The sequence below is a fragment of the Mus caroli genome, unplaced genomic scaffold (genome assembly GCF_978045245.1).
Source record: "Mus caroli unplaced genomic scaffold, Mus_caroli_1 scaffold_17, whole genome shotgun sequence".
NCBI lineage: Eukaryota > Metazoa > Chordata > Mammalia > Rodentia > Muridae > Mus > Mus caroli.
Window position 1 is genome coordinate 28,094,325 of NW_028227272.1, and position 17,245 is coordinate 28,111,569.

At 41.5% G+C, this 17,245-nt stretch overlaps 1 protein-coding gene across 6 annotated transcripts in view; it reads right to left on the minus strand.

Annotated features, from left to right (window-relative positions):
• Acap2 (ArfGAP with coiled-coil, ankyrin repeat and PH domains 2) overlaps positions 1–17,245 on the minus strand; it is a 105,658-nt gene continuing 88,413 nt past the window's right edge. For 2 of the 6 annotated variants that reach the window (XM_029470652.2, XM_029470654.2), the window contains 11 exons: positions 15,369–15,577; positions 14,973–15,042; positions 14,117–14,208; positions 12,538–12,698; positions 12,040–12,144; positions 11,558–11,650; positions 9,993–10,180; positions 9,471–9,580; positions 8,103–8,213; positions 6,327–6,388; positions 1–1,034 (listed from right to left, as the gene is read on the minus strand). In XM_029470652.2, the coding sequence (XP_029326512.1) occupies positions 934–1,034; positions 6,327–6,388; positions 8,103–8,213; positions 9,471–9,580; positions 9,993–10,180; positions 11,558–11,650; positions 12,040–12,144; positions 12,538–12,698; positions 14,117–14,208; positions 14,973–15,042; positions 15,369–15,577 (1,302 nt within the window). In that variant the 3' untranslated portion in view covers positions 1–933. Of the gene's footprint in view, positions 1,035–1,228; positions 6,389–8,102; positions 8,214–9,470; positions 9,581–9,992; positions 10,181–11,557; positions 11,651–12,039; positions 12,145–12,537; positions 12,699–14,116; positions 14,209–14,972; positions 15,043–15,368; positions 15,578–17,245 lie in introns of all 6 variants that reach the window. The other 4 variants (XR_015045674.1, XR_015045675.1, XM_021184603.3 and 1 more) reach the window with 2 other exon arrangements.

Below are 17,245 nucleotides of genomic sequence, written 5' to 3' on the forward strand. Positions count from 1 at the left end.
TGTAGAAAAAAATAAAAGAACTTTATTGCTGGTAAATTTTAGTATAAACAGGAAAAACAATTAGCTTTCGCTCCCATTCCATGGAGATTTTTCTTTCACCAGGAGTAACAACAGTAAAAAATATATATCTTAAAATGGATTAATTCTAAATATAAAAATGCCCTAAAATATTATCTTTGACATCACTGTGTTTTGAAGAAAGCCCAATGTTGCAATAGCCAACGTCTGAAATCCGGTTTTATTATAGTGACGATCTGTCAAGGTTTCAGGACATCAACCTGACAACAAAAGCTGAGCTAGGATTCTTGGGTGATTGAAGAAAGAAAATGGTAAGAGCTTCTTTCCACTGTAAGACGAAATGAATCTAAAGAGTAAAGTGTGGGCCACTCACACGGCAGCCGTGGTGCTGGGGACTCGGAGTGAGCGAGGGGCAAACTCACTGGGGGGCACCTCAGCTGAGCTACCAGAAAATGCACATACCTATGTCTGAACCACCGACTATTATAAGGACAGCTATAAAAAGACACATGCTCCAAGCAGGTAAGATAACAGGCTCCCACCTGATGCAGACTCTGTGACTGAATGTTCCTAGGGGAACCAGAGTCCCACCCACACACGGCAAGGATGGCGAGGTCTAGCAGTGTAGCACCTCAGAACTCAGAAATGCCTTTGATACAACTTTATATAAGAGTACAACCCACTGAAAAGACTTTTTTCTTAAATAAAAGATGAACTATAGAGGATTTCTCCCTTTCCCAATTATGAGAGATCTTGTTCTCATTTACAAAAATCCAAAATGAACAGGCACCGTTTTTCCAAACTATTCAATGTCTACCAAAATTAAGTGGAATTAAAGTAGTAAAAAAGGTGTGAGTTTCTGGTTGTACATGTTAAGAATTCACCAAATTTCATAGTTTCCCCCTGTTAAAAGGATCAGAACTTCTGTGAATCTTGCTGGAAACGATTGAGTTTCTCTGGATTATTGGATGCCATTTGAGAAAAATCACGAAAAATATCCTGGTAAGTTTCATCACCTGAATGAAAGGAAAATAAAGAAACTGTTAAAATGTATACAGTGCAGATATTAATGAAACAATGTTCAATTTTACTCATACAACTTTAAGACTCATTACATCTCATTAAGGTTTCGTTCCAATATTATTTTTTGAAGGAAAAAGGCCAGCTAACAACAATGCCAGAAAAGTGTGTAAGAAAGGGAAGGCTGTACCTGAGAGAAGGGTCTCAGATGTGCCGCAGAGGGAAGCTCAGAGATAGAGAGGAGCGAGACGCAAGCGTTTGAAAGCAATGCGAAGAAACACAATCATTAGCACAGGAAAGAAGAGGGGTTATTTGAAATGAAGTAAACAGCATGTTTGATAAGAAAATACTGTCTTGGATAAAAGTTAAAGCCGGATACTAGTGAAGGTTCTGATGAACACCCGTTACTAAGGTGATGGGCTGCCTAGACATCAGGCGGGACAAGCTTCATGCACTATCATCAACCAGGAGCACTTTACACTGAAATAGTTGTTTGTAAAAAGTAGTTCACACATGCTTCGAGGTTCAGAACTAATGTATCTGATCCACTGTTTACTAAACTCAGTAAATCAAAAGGGCAGAATGTAACCATGAAACCAGAGCTCCACGCCATCTCCTGACTTATGAGCAAGAATACTAAGCAAAACGGGACAGGAAACCTGCGAATCTGCTCACATGTGTGCACACTCAACACTCTTGCCGAGATGTACGTTAAGGACATGATAACAAACTGGACACAATTTCTCTTACTGAGGAACTATATACATACATACAGATTAACCCTCGAAGGAGAAATCTTGTTTTGGAATGATGCATTCCTCGAGACACCGCCTGCTCAGCATGACCTTGGTACAGACTCCTGGCATGCTTCTCTTCACTTTAGCATAAAACACTGTTTTGTGTGATTCTTGTCACCACATAGTTTTATCGTTCCCCTAAGACACCATGTGTCCCATTTAATGACAATCTTGTTACTAAGTTATTGTTAACAGTAGAGTAAACTTGGCAAGTCGTTGAAAACAAGATTGTGGAAGATACAAGTGTCATACCAAAAGCTAGAGAATTAGAAAACAACTGAGGGACAGATAAGTCTAGTAAAAAGACCTAAAAACATAACACATGGACTTTAATAAAACGAGGTTAGTACTCTTAACATTTAGTGCCTTTTAACATTTAGTCTATGCAAAAAGCAATATATGAGAATCCTGGGAATTTAATCGATACATGGAATAATTAGCTGAGTCCAATCAATCTACTTTAAAACGGGAAAGTGCAGTGAGAAGAGCCTCTCCCAGGCCAGCTGGAGGCCAGGAAAGGCTCGCTCACCACGACTGAAGCACACTAAAGGCTACTCCACTGTCCAGTTATGCACATGACAAATTACAGCCCATTCCTGGGCTTGGCCATCCTACTGGACGCAAAATAAACTGAGAGGAGCAGGAGCGCAACGTTAAATAACAGTTAACAAACCATACAAAATAGTTTAATTTTTTTCTCTTTGTAGATGTTGAATTAAAATATGTAAAATATTTATTGTAAACATTATAAATATTTTAAAATACTATTCAGATAGTCTAGAATTTTACTTTCCAAGAAAGTGTAAAGTGCAGATTATAATACAAAAATACCACATTGGTTTTACCATTCAACACCAGAAGTAACATAAAAGGCACGCATTATATATTAGGAAGAAACAGGAGGAGGATCTAGCAGACGCTGACACCAAGTCAGTCACAGGTAGCACCAGATGAGCGTTCTCAAGTATTACAACAGTACAATGGCAATATATGGCTTCTACATTCAGCGATGCATATTCTGTGTAACGAGCTGTTTTTCTGTATGATTTTCTAGTGTTTGATTTTAAATCACCTAGCACATATTATACAAGTACATCTTTAGTGGAACCATTCTACCATGCACAACTAACTCTAAGACCTTCCCGTCACTGGAGGAATGACACACGTTCTCGGAGGAGAGCGCCGCGGCGCTGTGATCGTCATTGGTCTCACGGACTGCAAACATTGAAGAGTTCATACACTACGAAGGGAAGTTTCTAGTTTCACACACACAACTTGGTAAATTCAGTTTTTTAAAGTTAATGATGCACTATTAGTATGCTACCTTCCTTAGACCTCAAAATGTGTTGTCAGAAGCAACAATCGTGATCTACTTAAAATAGCCAACACAAAGTGAACTTCATTAGCTAAACTTTAAGGAGAATTTTAATCACTTGAAAAATTTCCCAAGGCAAATCTAATTTGTCTGAACTAGAACACATAAACAAGATTCTGGGAGACATTATCCTAGAATCTTCCTATTAATACACTGAACAGCTCACTACAAAAATCAGCTAAGCATATTATTTAAATTACTAAACCACATTTTTTCCCATTCAGAAAGTTCAAGTGTTTTATGTGCCTGAACAATTCTGAAGTTTTAAAATATAGACTTCTGTGTTTCCACTGACAGTTTAAATTCACTTTTAGTTTTTGGTATTCAGACTATTCATCACGACAGCAGTTAGGCCGACTGAGAGGGTTCGGTGACCTCACTACTGAAACGAGTGTTCTCAGAAGAATGTGACACCCACCCTCTGTGACCACAGGCATCATCCTGTCCCACTAGTTGAGAGTATTTTCCTTCTAGAAATGATTGCAGAGGTTCCAGAAGCTACGGTTACATGACCAGAAGTGGCTCCCTAATGCAGTGACTGGCTGAGAGCCTGGTGACCCTGACCCAGAACTGGGATAGGAAGCACCTAACTGATGCCCGCCACTGAGAGCAATGTGTGTTATCTCTGACCTGGCCAGGCCTCCTAAGAGTTCTAGGCTGCTGAAAGAGAATCCACCTTCCTTTTAAAAGCTGTTTGCTCTTAATACAACTGTCCATGAAAAATGGGAGTCCACAGGGTTATAGATACTAAAGTTGAGAAATGAGGTTTCTTGGATATAAGTCCATGATTGTTAAGCATTATAACTGAGTCCTTTAAATAACAGGCCTGTCACTATCAACAGACTGACAATTGCTGTACCTACGATGTTTTTCCTTCCTATGGCTAGGAAGCCGTCAGGCAAAGTCTGCAGGCAAAGAGCTGCTGCTGGAACCAGGCACATCTGCTGTGCCAGGAAGGACTCAGACGGGAAGACGGGAAGAGAAGAACCAGAGAGCATGGGTGCTCACCACGCCACGTGCACACACCCCAACTAGTCACCTCAAACACTGGGCCCTAAAACTGACCTTCAACTCTAATTATTTTCAAGATATTTCTCAAATAGTTTCTTTTAATCTTATTTTTAACCTGGCATTGCTGGCAGAATTAATACTTTTTAACTTCTAAATTAAAATTTGAAGATGGTTCAAAAACGTTTTAAAGTGAGGCCTGTTTTCAGGTTTTCATTAAAGTTGAAAAAGAAATCTTCTCCTACTGATACCTGAAGCTCCCATCCTTACACACAACAGCACATGGACCACAGTGAAAGGGGCACCTGAGCACTCCTGGGTGACACAGAAGAAACTCAAGCCAACAGGAAGGTCCTGACCTTACAAGTTCCCACCTGCAGAGCAAGGGGACCACTGACTGCTGGCCTCTGACCTCTGGCTCACCAGCTGGGCAGGCATAGTGAAGCACCTTAAGGAAGGTGTAGCTAGCTTAACAGTTACTTTTACAGTTTCAGGAAAATGCAAATGTAACAACTTACAGCCTTACAGTTCAGGGCTGCCTCACGAATGCCATTTTCTTTGATCAATTTTTATTCAAAGTGCTTAAATGCAAAGGCCTCAGAACTGGCCTTGTAATACTATCATTTAAAGATATGTTACAAAATTAGAACTTATTTAAGAGCTAACATCCAACTCTGAAGCAAATGTGTGAAATCCAGAGTTAATGCTGAGTCTGACCCGTATTAGCACACTCGGTATCTCAGAGTATCCTGACTTGGCGGTACTGCGAGCCATAGGATTAAAGTACAACACCCTAGGGTTAGAAATATCTATCTGACCCAGGCCCTTTCTTCTTCCTTATTATATCAGGCCAAAAATAAATAGTAAATATAGTCCTCTGAGGAGAAAAAAACGGCCTCATACTGACACAGTTAGAGATGACTGTATCACATACTGACACAGTTAGAGATTACTATAGTTAAACTCAGTGGCTGAAGATAACAGAAAGTACAGAAATTTCAGAATATGCTTCAGCAGGAATGAGAGATGCTATCACCAGGCCACTTCAAAAATAATAATATAAATATTCATTTTCATAAAACAAATATATTTTTATAAAACAAATAAGCTCCTTGCAAAGTGAATGTCTTTCTGTAGGTACTTGAGTCATAAATTCCTGAAACGGTTAGTAATATGTGTATGAATATAAAGCAGATTAGAAACTCATACACTCAAATTCATGAACTGGAATGCATGTCGGTTTTTGTGCAGATGGCTACCCAGCATGTGTCCATCAAACAGAAGAGTTTTATCAACTTTTCTTCCTTTTCTTACACCATGACCCACAGGTGAAGATCACTCAAGACAAACACTGAGGTGATCATGAATTGACATCTTTCTAATAAGTCTACCTCGCCATCCGGTTCACAGAACACTGTTCTAAATATATCTACTTACCCCAGCAAATAGGGCACAGTTGCCCGGGGCAAAGCTATGGATAAAATTCAGCCTCTCTAACTAATTCTATACCCATTGTGGACTTCCAACTTACTGGTAAGTTTTTACTTTAAATCTTCAACTCCTTCTTAGATTGGAATACAAAACACATCAATAAACCTTTTCTTAGTATTTTCTACACTAACTTTTTATATACAAAACACATGGTGATTTGTTTTAGTTCCCTGAACACAATGTATAGAAATTCCCTGAATAACAAAAAGAAAACCATTTTGTTCTGTTCACTGGCCAGCTAATGAGAATCCTTTTGGAGGCTGCTCTCTGCTGCAGCGCGTGACAGCCTGGTGGTCAGCACACTCCCCATGGAATGCTCCTGGAAGACATCTGTACAGCAGACAAGGGCTCCAGCAGCCAGAACTGGCTGGATACAGTAAGTACGAGTGTACCGAAATAGAAACAGGAGTTTGTGGAAAGGCCCAGGATTAGCCACCCAGGAATTCAGTAAGTACAGTACAGAAGCTAACAGCTCACAATTTACAAGTACATTATAAAATCTCTATAATATCACATCAGTTAGCTAAGGAACTATGAGTCTTCCAATTGTAAACTGATAAATTCCTGAATGCACTTTTTATACTGCATTTCAGTATGATTGTTAGTAGAATATTGACCTGGCTGTCCATAAAGTCCTTCTGATTCCCGCATTTCCTCATTCATTCTTGCTAAGCGTAACCTAGAATGAAGAAGAAGAGCTCTTAGAGGAAGTCACACAAGTACACATGGACAAATGAGCTACATAGACAGTTAGTACATGTGCCGGTACAATTACTCCTTTACAGGCATCTGTCAGTGTAAAACTGTGCATTGGACCAGCAATCTGCAGTACAAAAACAACCATGTCTCACCTTCATTCATATAACCCTCATGAGCAAATAGTGAATGATTCTTATTTACGCTGGGTGCCCACAATCCTTTCAGGTTGCTTCCTCCAGTCTTCAGAGAATTCCTAGCTGCTACAACCACCTGCTGAAATTATTCCTTCTATAGTGGGGAAGTGATAGCCTGCCACAGTTCATTAGCATACCCCGAGTGAGATAGTTCTCAACACATAAGCAATGTGTTCCATCTAAATAATGGAATATATTTTGATATGTAAGCGCTGTAGTAAGTGACTAAGGGTTACCGAACTTTTCCCAGGGTTACCATACTGGTCATACATTCTTTGGGAGTTACTAACCCTCAAAATGGAAGACAGGCAACATTGGATTAAAAAAGCAAGTATTTCCTCTTTCTCTGAAAACAAAACTACACAACACGGAAGGTATTCTCTGTAGTGCTACCTGTCCCTCTAGGCCACCACACTGCCTGCAGCCTTGGCAGAGCCCTCACACTCTCTGTGTCTGCTGCTGACATCCCCCTTCCCCTCCCCTGCTGGCCATGTGAACTAAGGATGGCTTGTAAGTGTAGCTCTCTAAGCACGCTCTCTGTGTCCGCCGCTGACATCCCCCTTCCCCTCCCCTGCTGGCCACGTGAACTAAGGATGGCTCACAAGTGTTCCTTTGCTATGTGGACGCTCTGAAAGGGCTCTTGACTACTTGGCTTCAATTGTCAACTAAACATGGGCCAGAGTTACCTGGGGGAATCTCAAGTTGGGGGCTGTCTGGATCAGGCTGGCCTGTGTGCATGTTTGTAGGGTATTTTCTTGACTGCTGATTGATATAGGTGGCAACAGCCTTCACAGAAACAATAACCCCTCCCTGGTCTGAGTCTTATTGGCTAGAGATTTGGACAAGGTGGGACATCACAAGTCCAAAGGTCTCCGTGTAAGCTTAAGCAGTCTCAGGGCTTCTCTGAACTGAGAGCAGCATGGACAGGTGTGTTTCTAGACAAGAGGGGTCACCAAGTCTCAGCTTCCTTTAGCCTGAATGGAATGATCATGTGTGACTTAAAACCTGCTTCCATCAGCTTCATGAAATGAAGTACAGCTGACAATATCACATTTCTAAAAATAACCCAAACATTCAAAACCACGTATTTTGTATTAAAAATAATCATAAGTGGCCAAGAGTCCAGGCATTAGAGCAGAAATTCTATTATGAAGTTCTAGCTTTAACATTTATTAATTCCTCAAATTTTCGGAGGTGAGAGTCCTTGTTTAGAGAGCGAGGATAATAAGAATAATGTCTTCACAGAGTTACTGTGAGGGACAAGTGAACCTGTGCATCTTTGAATGCGTGCCACACCAGTGTACCCAGAGAAGCAGCATACAGAACATGGAGCTGAAAGCTCCCAGAGCTTGGTGTTTAATCTCAGCTCTTGGGAGGCAGAGGCAGGAGGACCTCTGGAGTTCAAGGCCAGCCTGGTCTACATACTGAGCTCCAGGACAGCCATGGCCATTTGTATAAGCCACATGCAGTACAGGAAGTACGTACAAAGGGGACACTTACAGGGTTACTATGTCAGCGTTGGCTGCTTCCACGGCGATACTCAGAGGGTCCTTCCCCTCCTCGTCAGTGGCATGTTGATTGGCACCTCGCTTGAGGAATAAGCACACTTGCCTGTTTAAAGGAACAGCATTTCTCAGATAGTATGAAGAGAAAAAATATCCATTTCAACTCCAAAAATAAAAAGTTCTACCTAACTTAAACAACACTTTATTAGAAAATTCTTAATGCATTCTACAACATTCAATGAACAAATTTCAATAATAAAAGATGACTGAGATCTTTACAAACCTCAAATATACTGGCTAGTTGTATCTGTACACTAGCCATACTGGTTAGCTGTATCTGTATACTAGCTACACTGGTTAGTTATAACTATACACTAGTTATCCTGGTTAGTTGTATCTGTACACTAGCTATACTGGTTAGTTTATAACTGTACACTAACTATACTGGTTAGTTTATAACTGTACACTGGCTATACTGGTTAGTTATAACTATATACTAGTCATACTGGTTAGTTATATCTGTACACTAATTATGTTGGTTGGTTTTATCTGTACACTAGCTATAGTAGCTAGTTATATCTGTACACTAGCTATACTGGTTAGTTTATAACTGTACATTAACTAGACTGGTTAGTTATATCTGTACATTAGCTATAATGGTTAGTTATTATCATCCACTTGACATACACTAGAGTCTCCTGGACAGTGGGAACCCTGGTTGAAAGCTGCCTCTCTCTGACTGGCCTGCCTTGATTGTTGACTGATGTGGAAGGGCCCTGCCCACTGTGGATGGTATTACCATAGGAAGGCAGGCAGGAAGGCAGGCAGGCCTGGGCTACATAAGAAGAAAGCAGCTGAGGGTTTGCATAAGAACACACACTGCTCATCCATCCACTTGTAACTCCAGCCCCAGGGGACCCAACACCGTTAGCCTCCTCAGATACTGCATCGTATACATGCCCACACACAGACATATGCACAGTAACTTAAAAAACAAACGAGCTGATTAAGCCAGTGAGCAGCCTCCTCTGTGGTCTCTGCTTCAGTTCCTGGTCCATACTCTGACTCAAGTTCCTTCCCTGATTTCCTTCCCTGATGAACTGTGGCATGGAAGTCTGAGCCACACAAACCCTGTCCTTGCCCTCGGTACTTATGGTCATGCCGGTAGTAACACAACCAGCTGGAACAGCGAGTGAGGTTTCCCTTCTGAATGAGATCATTTGACTTTCAGATTCCAGCACGACAGAAGAATGCACTCTTTACAGATTCTACATAATAACTTTAATTTAAATAAAAATAAAAACGTATTATGATATAGTTTCTCAAGATGGAAGCTTGTGCCTATCTAAGCACTATAGCCTACCCTGTGTGTCCTAAGACGGTGGCATGGTGCAGCGGTCCCCGGCCTTGGACATCTCTTTGGTTCACATTAGCACCATTCTGCAACAGGAATTCACATGTCACCAAAGAGCCCTGGAAGAGAAGAAGATGACAGTGCATAAATACAGACAAGAAAGAAAGGAGTTAGATTTGTCTCTTCTGAGAACTAATTAACACAGAACCATTTACAGTCTCAAGTCCAGCAAAACACACTCCTCCCCCTGCATTCTGAGAAGTCTCTTCCAGCTTCCCCTCCCAAATCAGAAACACCTACAACACTCAGAACTCACTAGTGAGAGAATTCTTTATTTCTAACCCCTCTTAGAACAGTAACATTAATGATACTTAGTTTAGTATTTATATTTTCTACTTTACCAGATCAATGAAAATCTCAGTACATCAATTCATACCCCCAATACAGCCTGAATGCATTAATTCACACCCCAATACCGCCTGAATGCATTAATTCATACCCCTAGTACAGCCTGAATGCATTAATTCATACCCCTAATACAGCCTGAATGAGTGGTGTTGCTTGGTTTTCATCTGAATTAGCCCAGTTCACATCTGCACTGTGAGCCAAAGCCTCAGCCATCTTGGGAAGGTTTTTTTCGTACGAAGCCCTATAAAGCTGAAGTCCTGGGTTAAGATGTTTAGAGTCAAGAAACACAGAAGACTCTTGCCTTTCTCCTTCTGGAAAGCAAAGCACAAATACATTAATAAGAATGTGCTCATACCACAGGATGCAAATATTGTAACAAGTACAGAAAGAGTTTGCAAGAAGGAAGGAGAGTTCTGTTGGGTGAATCGCAGTGACTGGTCAGCAAAGTGAAGACGAACTTAAACCTGGCAGGTGTAAACTTAAGAATGGTCAAGGAGATAAGTTCAGGACAGGTAAGAGGCTAGGATACCTTATAGTGTATGTATGTGTATATACATACACATAAATAAATATACATATATACATATATACTTATGTATATACACATCTCAATTTTGAAAGTGAGCTCTTCAGCTCACTATGGAAACATTGTGACAGAGGAAATGGTGGCTGGTTGGTTATTCATCAATACCAATGAGCATATGAGAGATTCATTACTTCTTACAGACTAATCATTATAGTGTTATCTATACTCTAAAGTCTGAAGTCACTATTGATTAGATTTGAGACTGAACATGTATGAGAAATTTTATTACACTTAACATCTGTATTTCAGGGAGGATAGGTGTGAATGTGGAGGCCATCGGACAACTTTTGGGAGTTGATTCCCTCCTTCCACCAAGTGGGTCTCTGGCTGGAACTCAGGTCAAAAGGACTGGCAACAGATATCTTTGCCTGCCGAGCCGTCTCACCAGTACATTTTTAAGTTCTGAGAAATTCTTAATGCCTGCTCTGTTCTAGTAGGGACTGCTGCAAAATATAATTCCAGATACATTTCCTCTTATAATTAGTAACACTGCAGGAAATGTTTTAACATTTCTACACGCTTAACCCCTTCCCTGGGCTTCATTCTTATGTTGCCTGACACCATTAATATTTCCGTGATTCTCCTTTAGTAAATCTAAATCTTACAGTAAAAGTCTGGGAAAAGGCAATAAAACACTGAAGGAATGAGCAACAAATGAGTAACGGCAGAGTTACTCTTAGAATAAATACGCTGAACAAAAGAACACAAACTGGGACCTTTCTTACATACTGGGGGATCCCTCTCCTCTACACTAAACAAATGCCACCTTTGCCATCTGACAGGAAGCAGAGTGGAGTTTAGGGACTGAGATTCTAATGGTCAGGAGAGGCCAGTTACAGAGACCACGAGATAGGGTAATGGGACATCAATACTACCACGGGTGTGCACACAGCATGCACATCACACACATTCTAATACATCAACTACACTTCCTCCCCTGCCCAGCAGGAAGGTGGAGAGCCAGGAGGAACGGCCCCAGACCTCAACCTCTGGCCCTCGTGTGAGCACACAGGTGCAAACACACCCGTGGAATAACGGACAATTGCCACACGCCTTTTACAACAAACCACCCCCATCAACACAGGCTTTCGTCAGGACTCACCAGGCTCATATAAGCTATTGGCTGACACCGTGGAAGGTAGAGATTCTCGTCCATCCTCAGAGCACTGCTGGATCCCACTGTCATTACTTTTGACTGTGTTTTTAAAAGAAAAAAAAAAAGGCTAGCGATTAAAGCTCACATCACTTAGAACACTGTCTCCCACACGCAACAGGTTATAGAATGAGCTGGCACATGGAAGCATGAACTGAGTCACCACCAGCATGACAAACTCACTGCCATCTCAGTCCTGCAACTTAGCTCACAGGAACATCAATGACAAGGCCTGAGACTAAACTAACGTTCAGATTCTAACACATCTCATTACCCCACAAATGCTGGGGGGGTGGGGGGGAGTGAAGAGCTTAATCCCTGCATGGCTGTGGTAATGTGTAACCCTGAGACAATGGGCAACGTCTAGAGCAATGGCCACACCGCACAATGAGCACTGGCACAGACGTGGAAGGCTCCATGACAGTACTTACTACTACGCAGCTTTGAAGAGGTATCAAAGTAGGAGAAGAGTGAGTCTAGCTCATCAGGACAGAACAGAGACTCCCGCCTGGCCTCGTCGCTAGTTACAGCAGCCACTGGGGACATGCAAGTTAGCAAAGCACAGAGCAGGCCGTGAGAACGGGGGCAGGAAGAACCGTTACTGGGGAGGTGTAGGGAGGACATAGGAGGAAAACAGCGGTTAACCAGATACCCAGGGCTCTAGGCGTAACTGCTTTATCATCCCATCTCCCCTGGCTAGTAGGCAGCTGGACTCTTCGGAGTACAGACTGTACCTAGAAATTTGAACCGTGGGACTATATCAAGTGACAGTCTTAAGACAAAGAAATCCAGTTTTCCCTTAGAATGCACAGAAGGAAATAGGCTTCTAGTATTTACAAAACCACAACAACAAAAAAAAACCTACCATGGCCATAATTGTGAGATTAAAAAGGTGGTTTCAGCTCAGGATAATATGGCAGGTAAAATACCTGGGGTGTGGATGGATGCTCTGGCATGGCTCAGCCGCTGGTCCTCACAGCTCTTAGAGCTGCTCCTTTTGTCCTGCTCAGATGGAGACACCAATGCAGAGTGTTTATCCACAAATTTCCTTTCCACGTATTTCGCTCTGATATATGCCTCCTTCTCCTGTCTGGGAAACAGAAAAAATGACAAAATACTCTATTGGAGCCTCTTAGCATGGCTAACAGCGCATGAGCACCACTAGTTAAAAGTAAACAGGGGTGGGGGTGCCAGGGGAATGGCCCAGCAGTTACCAGAAGACCTGGATCCCACTCATATCACAACCACCCCTAAGTCCAGGGAATTGAACACCCTCTTGTAAAGGCTTGACATATAAAGTTGTATGACATGAGTTCCTTCTAAATAAGAAGCTAATTTCACAGTCAGATGAACTACAAATAACCCACTGAAAGCTCAGTTACATGGCACTCCGTGACTCTCTTACTGTCTGTCTGCATGTAGCTCTATATATACTCCCTTGTGTTTTATATTAGAAACATGACATTACACACACACATACTTATATTAATTTCATTTTTACTAGAGATACTGTCATATCCTGAACAATCACTACTGGTGGTCATAATTTTTTCATATAATAATGACAATAAAACATACAGGGTTCCAGATTTATAGTAGACAAAAGGTGATTTTCTCTTATTATATAACTATACAATACACCTGTTCCAGCCAGTTGGTGGTGGTACACATTTTTAGTCCCAGCACTTGGGAGGCAGAGGCAGGCACTGAGAGTTCAAGGCCAGCCTAGTCTACAGAGTGAGTTCCAGGGCAGCCTGGGCTACACAGAGAAACCCTGGTGTGGTTTACACCAGGTTTAGTCAGGATTATTTATTTTTAGAAATAGAATTTCATTTGCCATAATCCTATGTTGAGATTTGAACTAGGCCAGTGTAATTTAAATCACTTTTAGCCAGGTATGGTGGCTCACGCCTTTAATCCCAGCACTCGGGAGGCAGAGGCAGGTGGATTTCTTAGTTCGAGGCCAGCCTGGTCTACAGAGTGAGTTCCAGGACAGCCAGAGCTATACAGAGAAACCCTGTCTCAAAAAACTAAAAAAGAAAAAAAAAGAAGAAAAAAATCACTTTTAATATTTGCTGTGTGGCCATAGTTAGTATTAGACCTTGGGCTTTCCTATTTTAACCAAAGACCAAAGCATTTTAAATTAAAATAAGGAAAATTACAGAACAGGCATATATATTTTGTTTGTTTGTTTGTTTGTTTATTGAGATCTGGCCCTTCAGTGAACCTGGACGTGACTAATCCATTTCGACTAGCTGGCCAGTAAGCCCATCTGGATCCCCTGTCTCTGAGCCTCCCCAGAGCTGGGATTAGGGCAAGCACTGACTCGCACACCCTTGCTTTTAAAGTAGGTGTTAAGGAACCAAAGTAAGGCTTGAGCCTGAGCAGTGCTTCTTTTTAAATGCCTTCCACTGGCAGAACTTTGAACACTTGAGTGGCAAAGCGCCTTGACATTGCTATGTCGTCGCTCTGATTAGGGGAGGAAGGAGCACATTACGATAATCATACCTTTGTCCTGGCTGTGGTTTCTTTACACCCATTTTTTCCAGTTTAGCTTCATAAACTCGATTTATAACATCATTTCCCAATTCACACATAAGCTATTTGGCAGGAAAATAAAAACAGAAGCTAAAAATTAAAAGTCCTAAAAATAAGCTAAACTTTAAAATTCCTTTAAGAGGGTACAATTAACTAATTCCTCTTTACAGACTGCAATTGGTCATTCCACAAAGACATCTTCAAGCTAAAATGAGCCAAAGGCTGAGTTTGTTAAATAAGTCTTTATCAGAATACTGTCACTCCTGTAACAAGTACTGAACAGATAGCATGCAGGCATCCTGCAAGGGAGCCAACACCTCTGCAGGCACCTGCACTTGGTGCATACATCCGCATGCAGACTCAAACACATAATTAAAACTAATAACAAACCTCTAAATAAAAGGCATAGTTATTACGTGTCTATCTACATATCACTCTATATCACAGGCTACCGACTGCTATGTCCACGCTTGGGCAGGATGCCTGACAGTGAGCATCGTATGCAGGTAGGCAGAACAAGCACTGGCCAATTCAAGGACAGTGAATTAAAGTTAGACATACTTATTTTAAATGTCCCTCACTTCCACTTTATAGAAATACTAAGATGGATGTGACAGAGTTCACTGAACTTGCTTATGGACTCCATGTATTTGAGTCCTATCACCAAACAACCACTAACTCCTTGTCCACTGCTACAAAACTTTTGAGACTCTCCCTCCTGGGCCATCTCCTTCTCTACTTCAGTCTACTTCAGTCTTCACGCCTCCACTTTGTTAGCCCATCAACCACCATCCATGAAATGTTTCCATGCAAATACTTATCTCACCTTCAAGAGCTCTGGCTCCCAAGTGTCCAAAGTTAAAGATCTTACTTTCGAAAAATGAACCCCAAGGCTCCTACATAGGGAAAAAAGATAGCATTATTCTTATATGAAAATATCAAGCAACTATTTGTGCATTTACCCACACACAGATGGCACCTACATATAAATATGGATGGATCCTCTGTGGTCATTAATGAATGATGAACCAAAGTCATCAAAAACACGTTACAAACTAAAATTATCCATTGGTTACAATGTGCAACTATAAACTAGTAATTAAATTAGAGAACTGGGGAAAAAAGACTCACTAACAAAAACAGCAACAACAAAAACCCGCACAATAATTTGCAACCTGTATTTAACCCAAAGGAACGCTCCGCTCCCGCTGAGCATACGCACCGATGAATCCCAGAGCACTCAATGCACAAGGTAATGCCCAGGTTGATGCTGGCCCACCGTGGGTCTGCCAGACCACAGTCACAGCAGCTGGTGTTGCCAGGGATACACTGCACACGCTGCAGAGCACTTTCTCCTTTCAATAACTTCTCTTTTGATTCATTTCCAGAATCTAGGCTTCCGGTTGATGGGGACGACTTCTTATCCAATTTCTGAAAGAATTAACAATTATTTGGTGGTTTACTGCTTTTCATAAAGGACCATAAGAACTTACTGCATGTTAAATACTACAAACAAAAGCTCTAACCCATCAGTTAAGCATCCATTCCGACAGGCATTATTCTAAGCACGGGAGACACTGAGGTTTTTATGAACAGGTTTCCTCAATGAGGGGGAAACGCACACACTTACAATTCGGTGATGACTGACATTAGACACATGAACGAGAGATGAGGGCAGAGGGGGAAAGGCAGGGTAGGAGACATGATATTACTAAGACCCAATAATAAGACCTAATCCTGGCACTTGGCAGGCTGAGGCAGGATGATGATAATAAGCCGAACCTTACCTGTACAGGAAGGCTCTCTCACAAGAACAAAGCAAACCAAAAGAATAAAGTACTTTATGCCACAGTTCCCCGAAGTGTTAACTAGGACCAAGTTACTCTAATCACCACAGTTAATAGAAAAACTATGCTATGACACAGTAAAATGCTATAAAATATATCATTTGCATAGTGAACCAAAACACAATATGCAAAAAGCTAATTTTTATAAGTGCACGGCCACACCAATAATAAAGACTATTTAATAAGCAGTGGGCTACATGCAATAGTCACCAGCCAAATTCCAAGCTATGGCTCTTGATTTTAAGCATGTAAAGGTAAGCATGTAAGGTCTAAAGTCTTCATGATTAAATGCGTCCCATTCTGTACAACCCAGTACACTGGCACAGAAGCACTGCGGACAGAATTCGATTCTTGTTTGTCTTTTCTGAAAACAACCCAGCATTAGGGAGGGCTGAGCAACAAGACAATTGTGGGGATGTGGAGTTCCCAAGGCGTGGGAGGAGAGAAAGGAGAGCACCCACTTAAAGAACACAGCCTTGTGTGGGCCGCTGGGTCCTACACAGGGTCAGAAGGATGCCTGCGTGGGACACACGAGTTGATTCCAGACACAAAAACAATGGCAGTAATGGATTATGACATAGAATAAGAGAAAAGCACATAGGAACACAGCTAAATATATGTCACAAATTCAAATTCAACTGGGCAAGGAACAGAATATTTACAATTTCAAAGTACATCACCCCCTTCCCCCGAAATACTTATTCCCCACAGGTTAGTGGAGCACCTCACAACGGAAAGATAGGACAGATAAAACTATGTGCCACTTCAAAGGGTGGCCTGAGAACACAGTAGTTACACAAAACGTTCTTCCCAAATATGTAAAACCCAGCTAAATAACTAGTCTGTGATTTTCAAACCTTTTGAAGTCAAAGATCAGACTAAGCCTGAAGCCCTAACTACCCTGACCGAGGGAGATGTGACAACCACGGCAGTTTCGCAGTTTCGCTCTAACTGCGAAATGTAAAGAGCATTCCCGGGGCAATCTTTAAACACAAGGCATTTGGGGTTTGAACAGCGGAGACGTATCAAGGACCATGTCTCCACTGTGAAGTCGGTCCCATGACTATGCAAGAGAGCAACTATGCAAGAGAGCTAGCTCATCCTAGGCTCATGGAAAGTGCTCATTGAAGTAGGAACTGGAGGCTGACAACTTACTCTTAGGCAGTGCAAGGGGAAGAAGTTAGCTGTATTGTATGCAGAAATTTACAGATATTTGAGGTTTCAAATTTTTAAAAAATATTATCTGGTTATC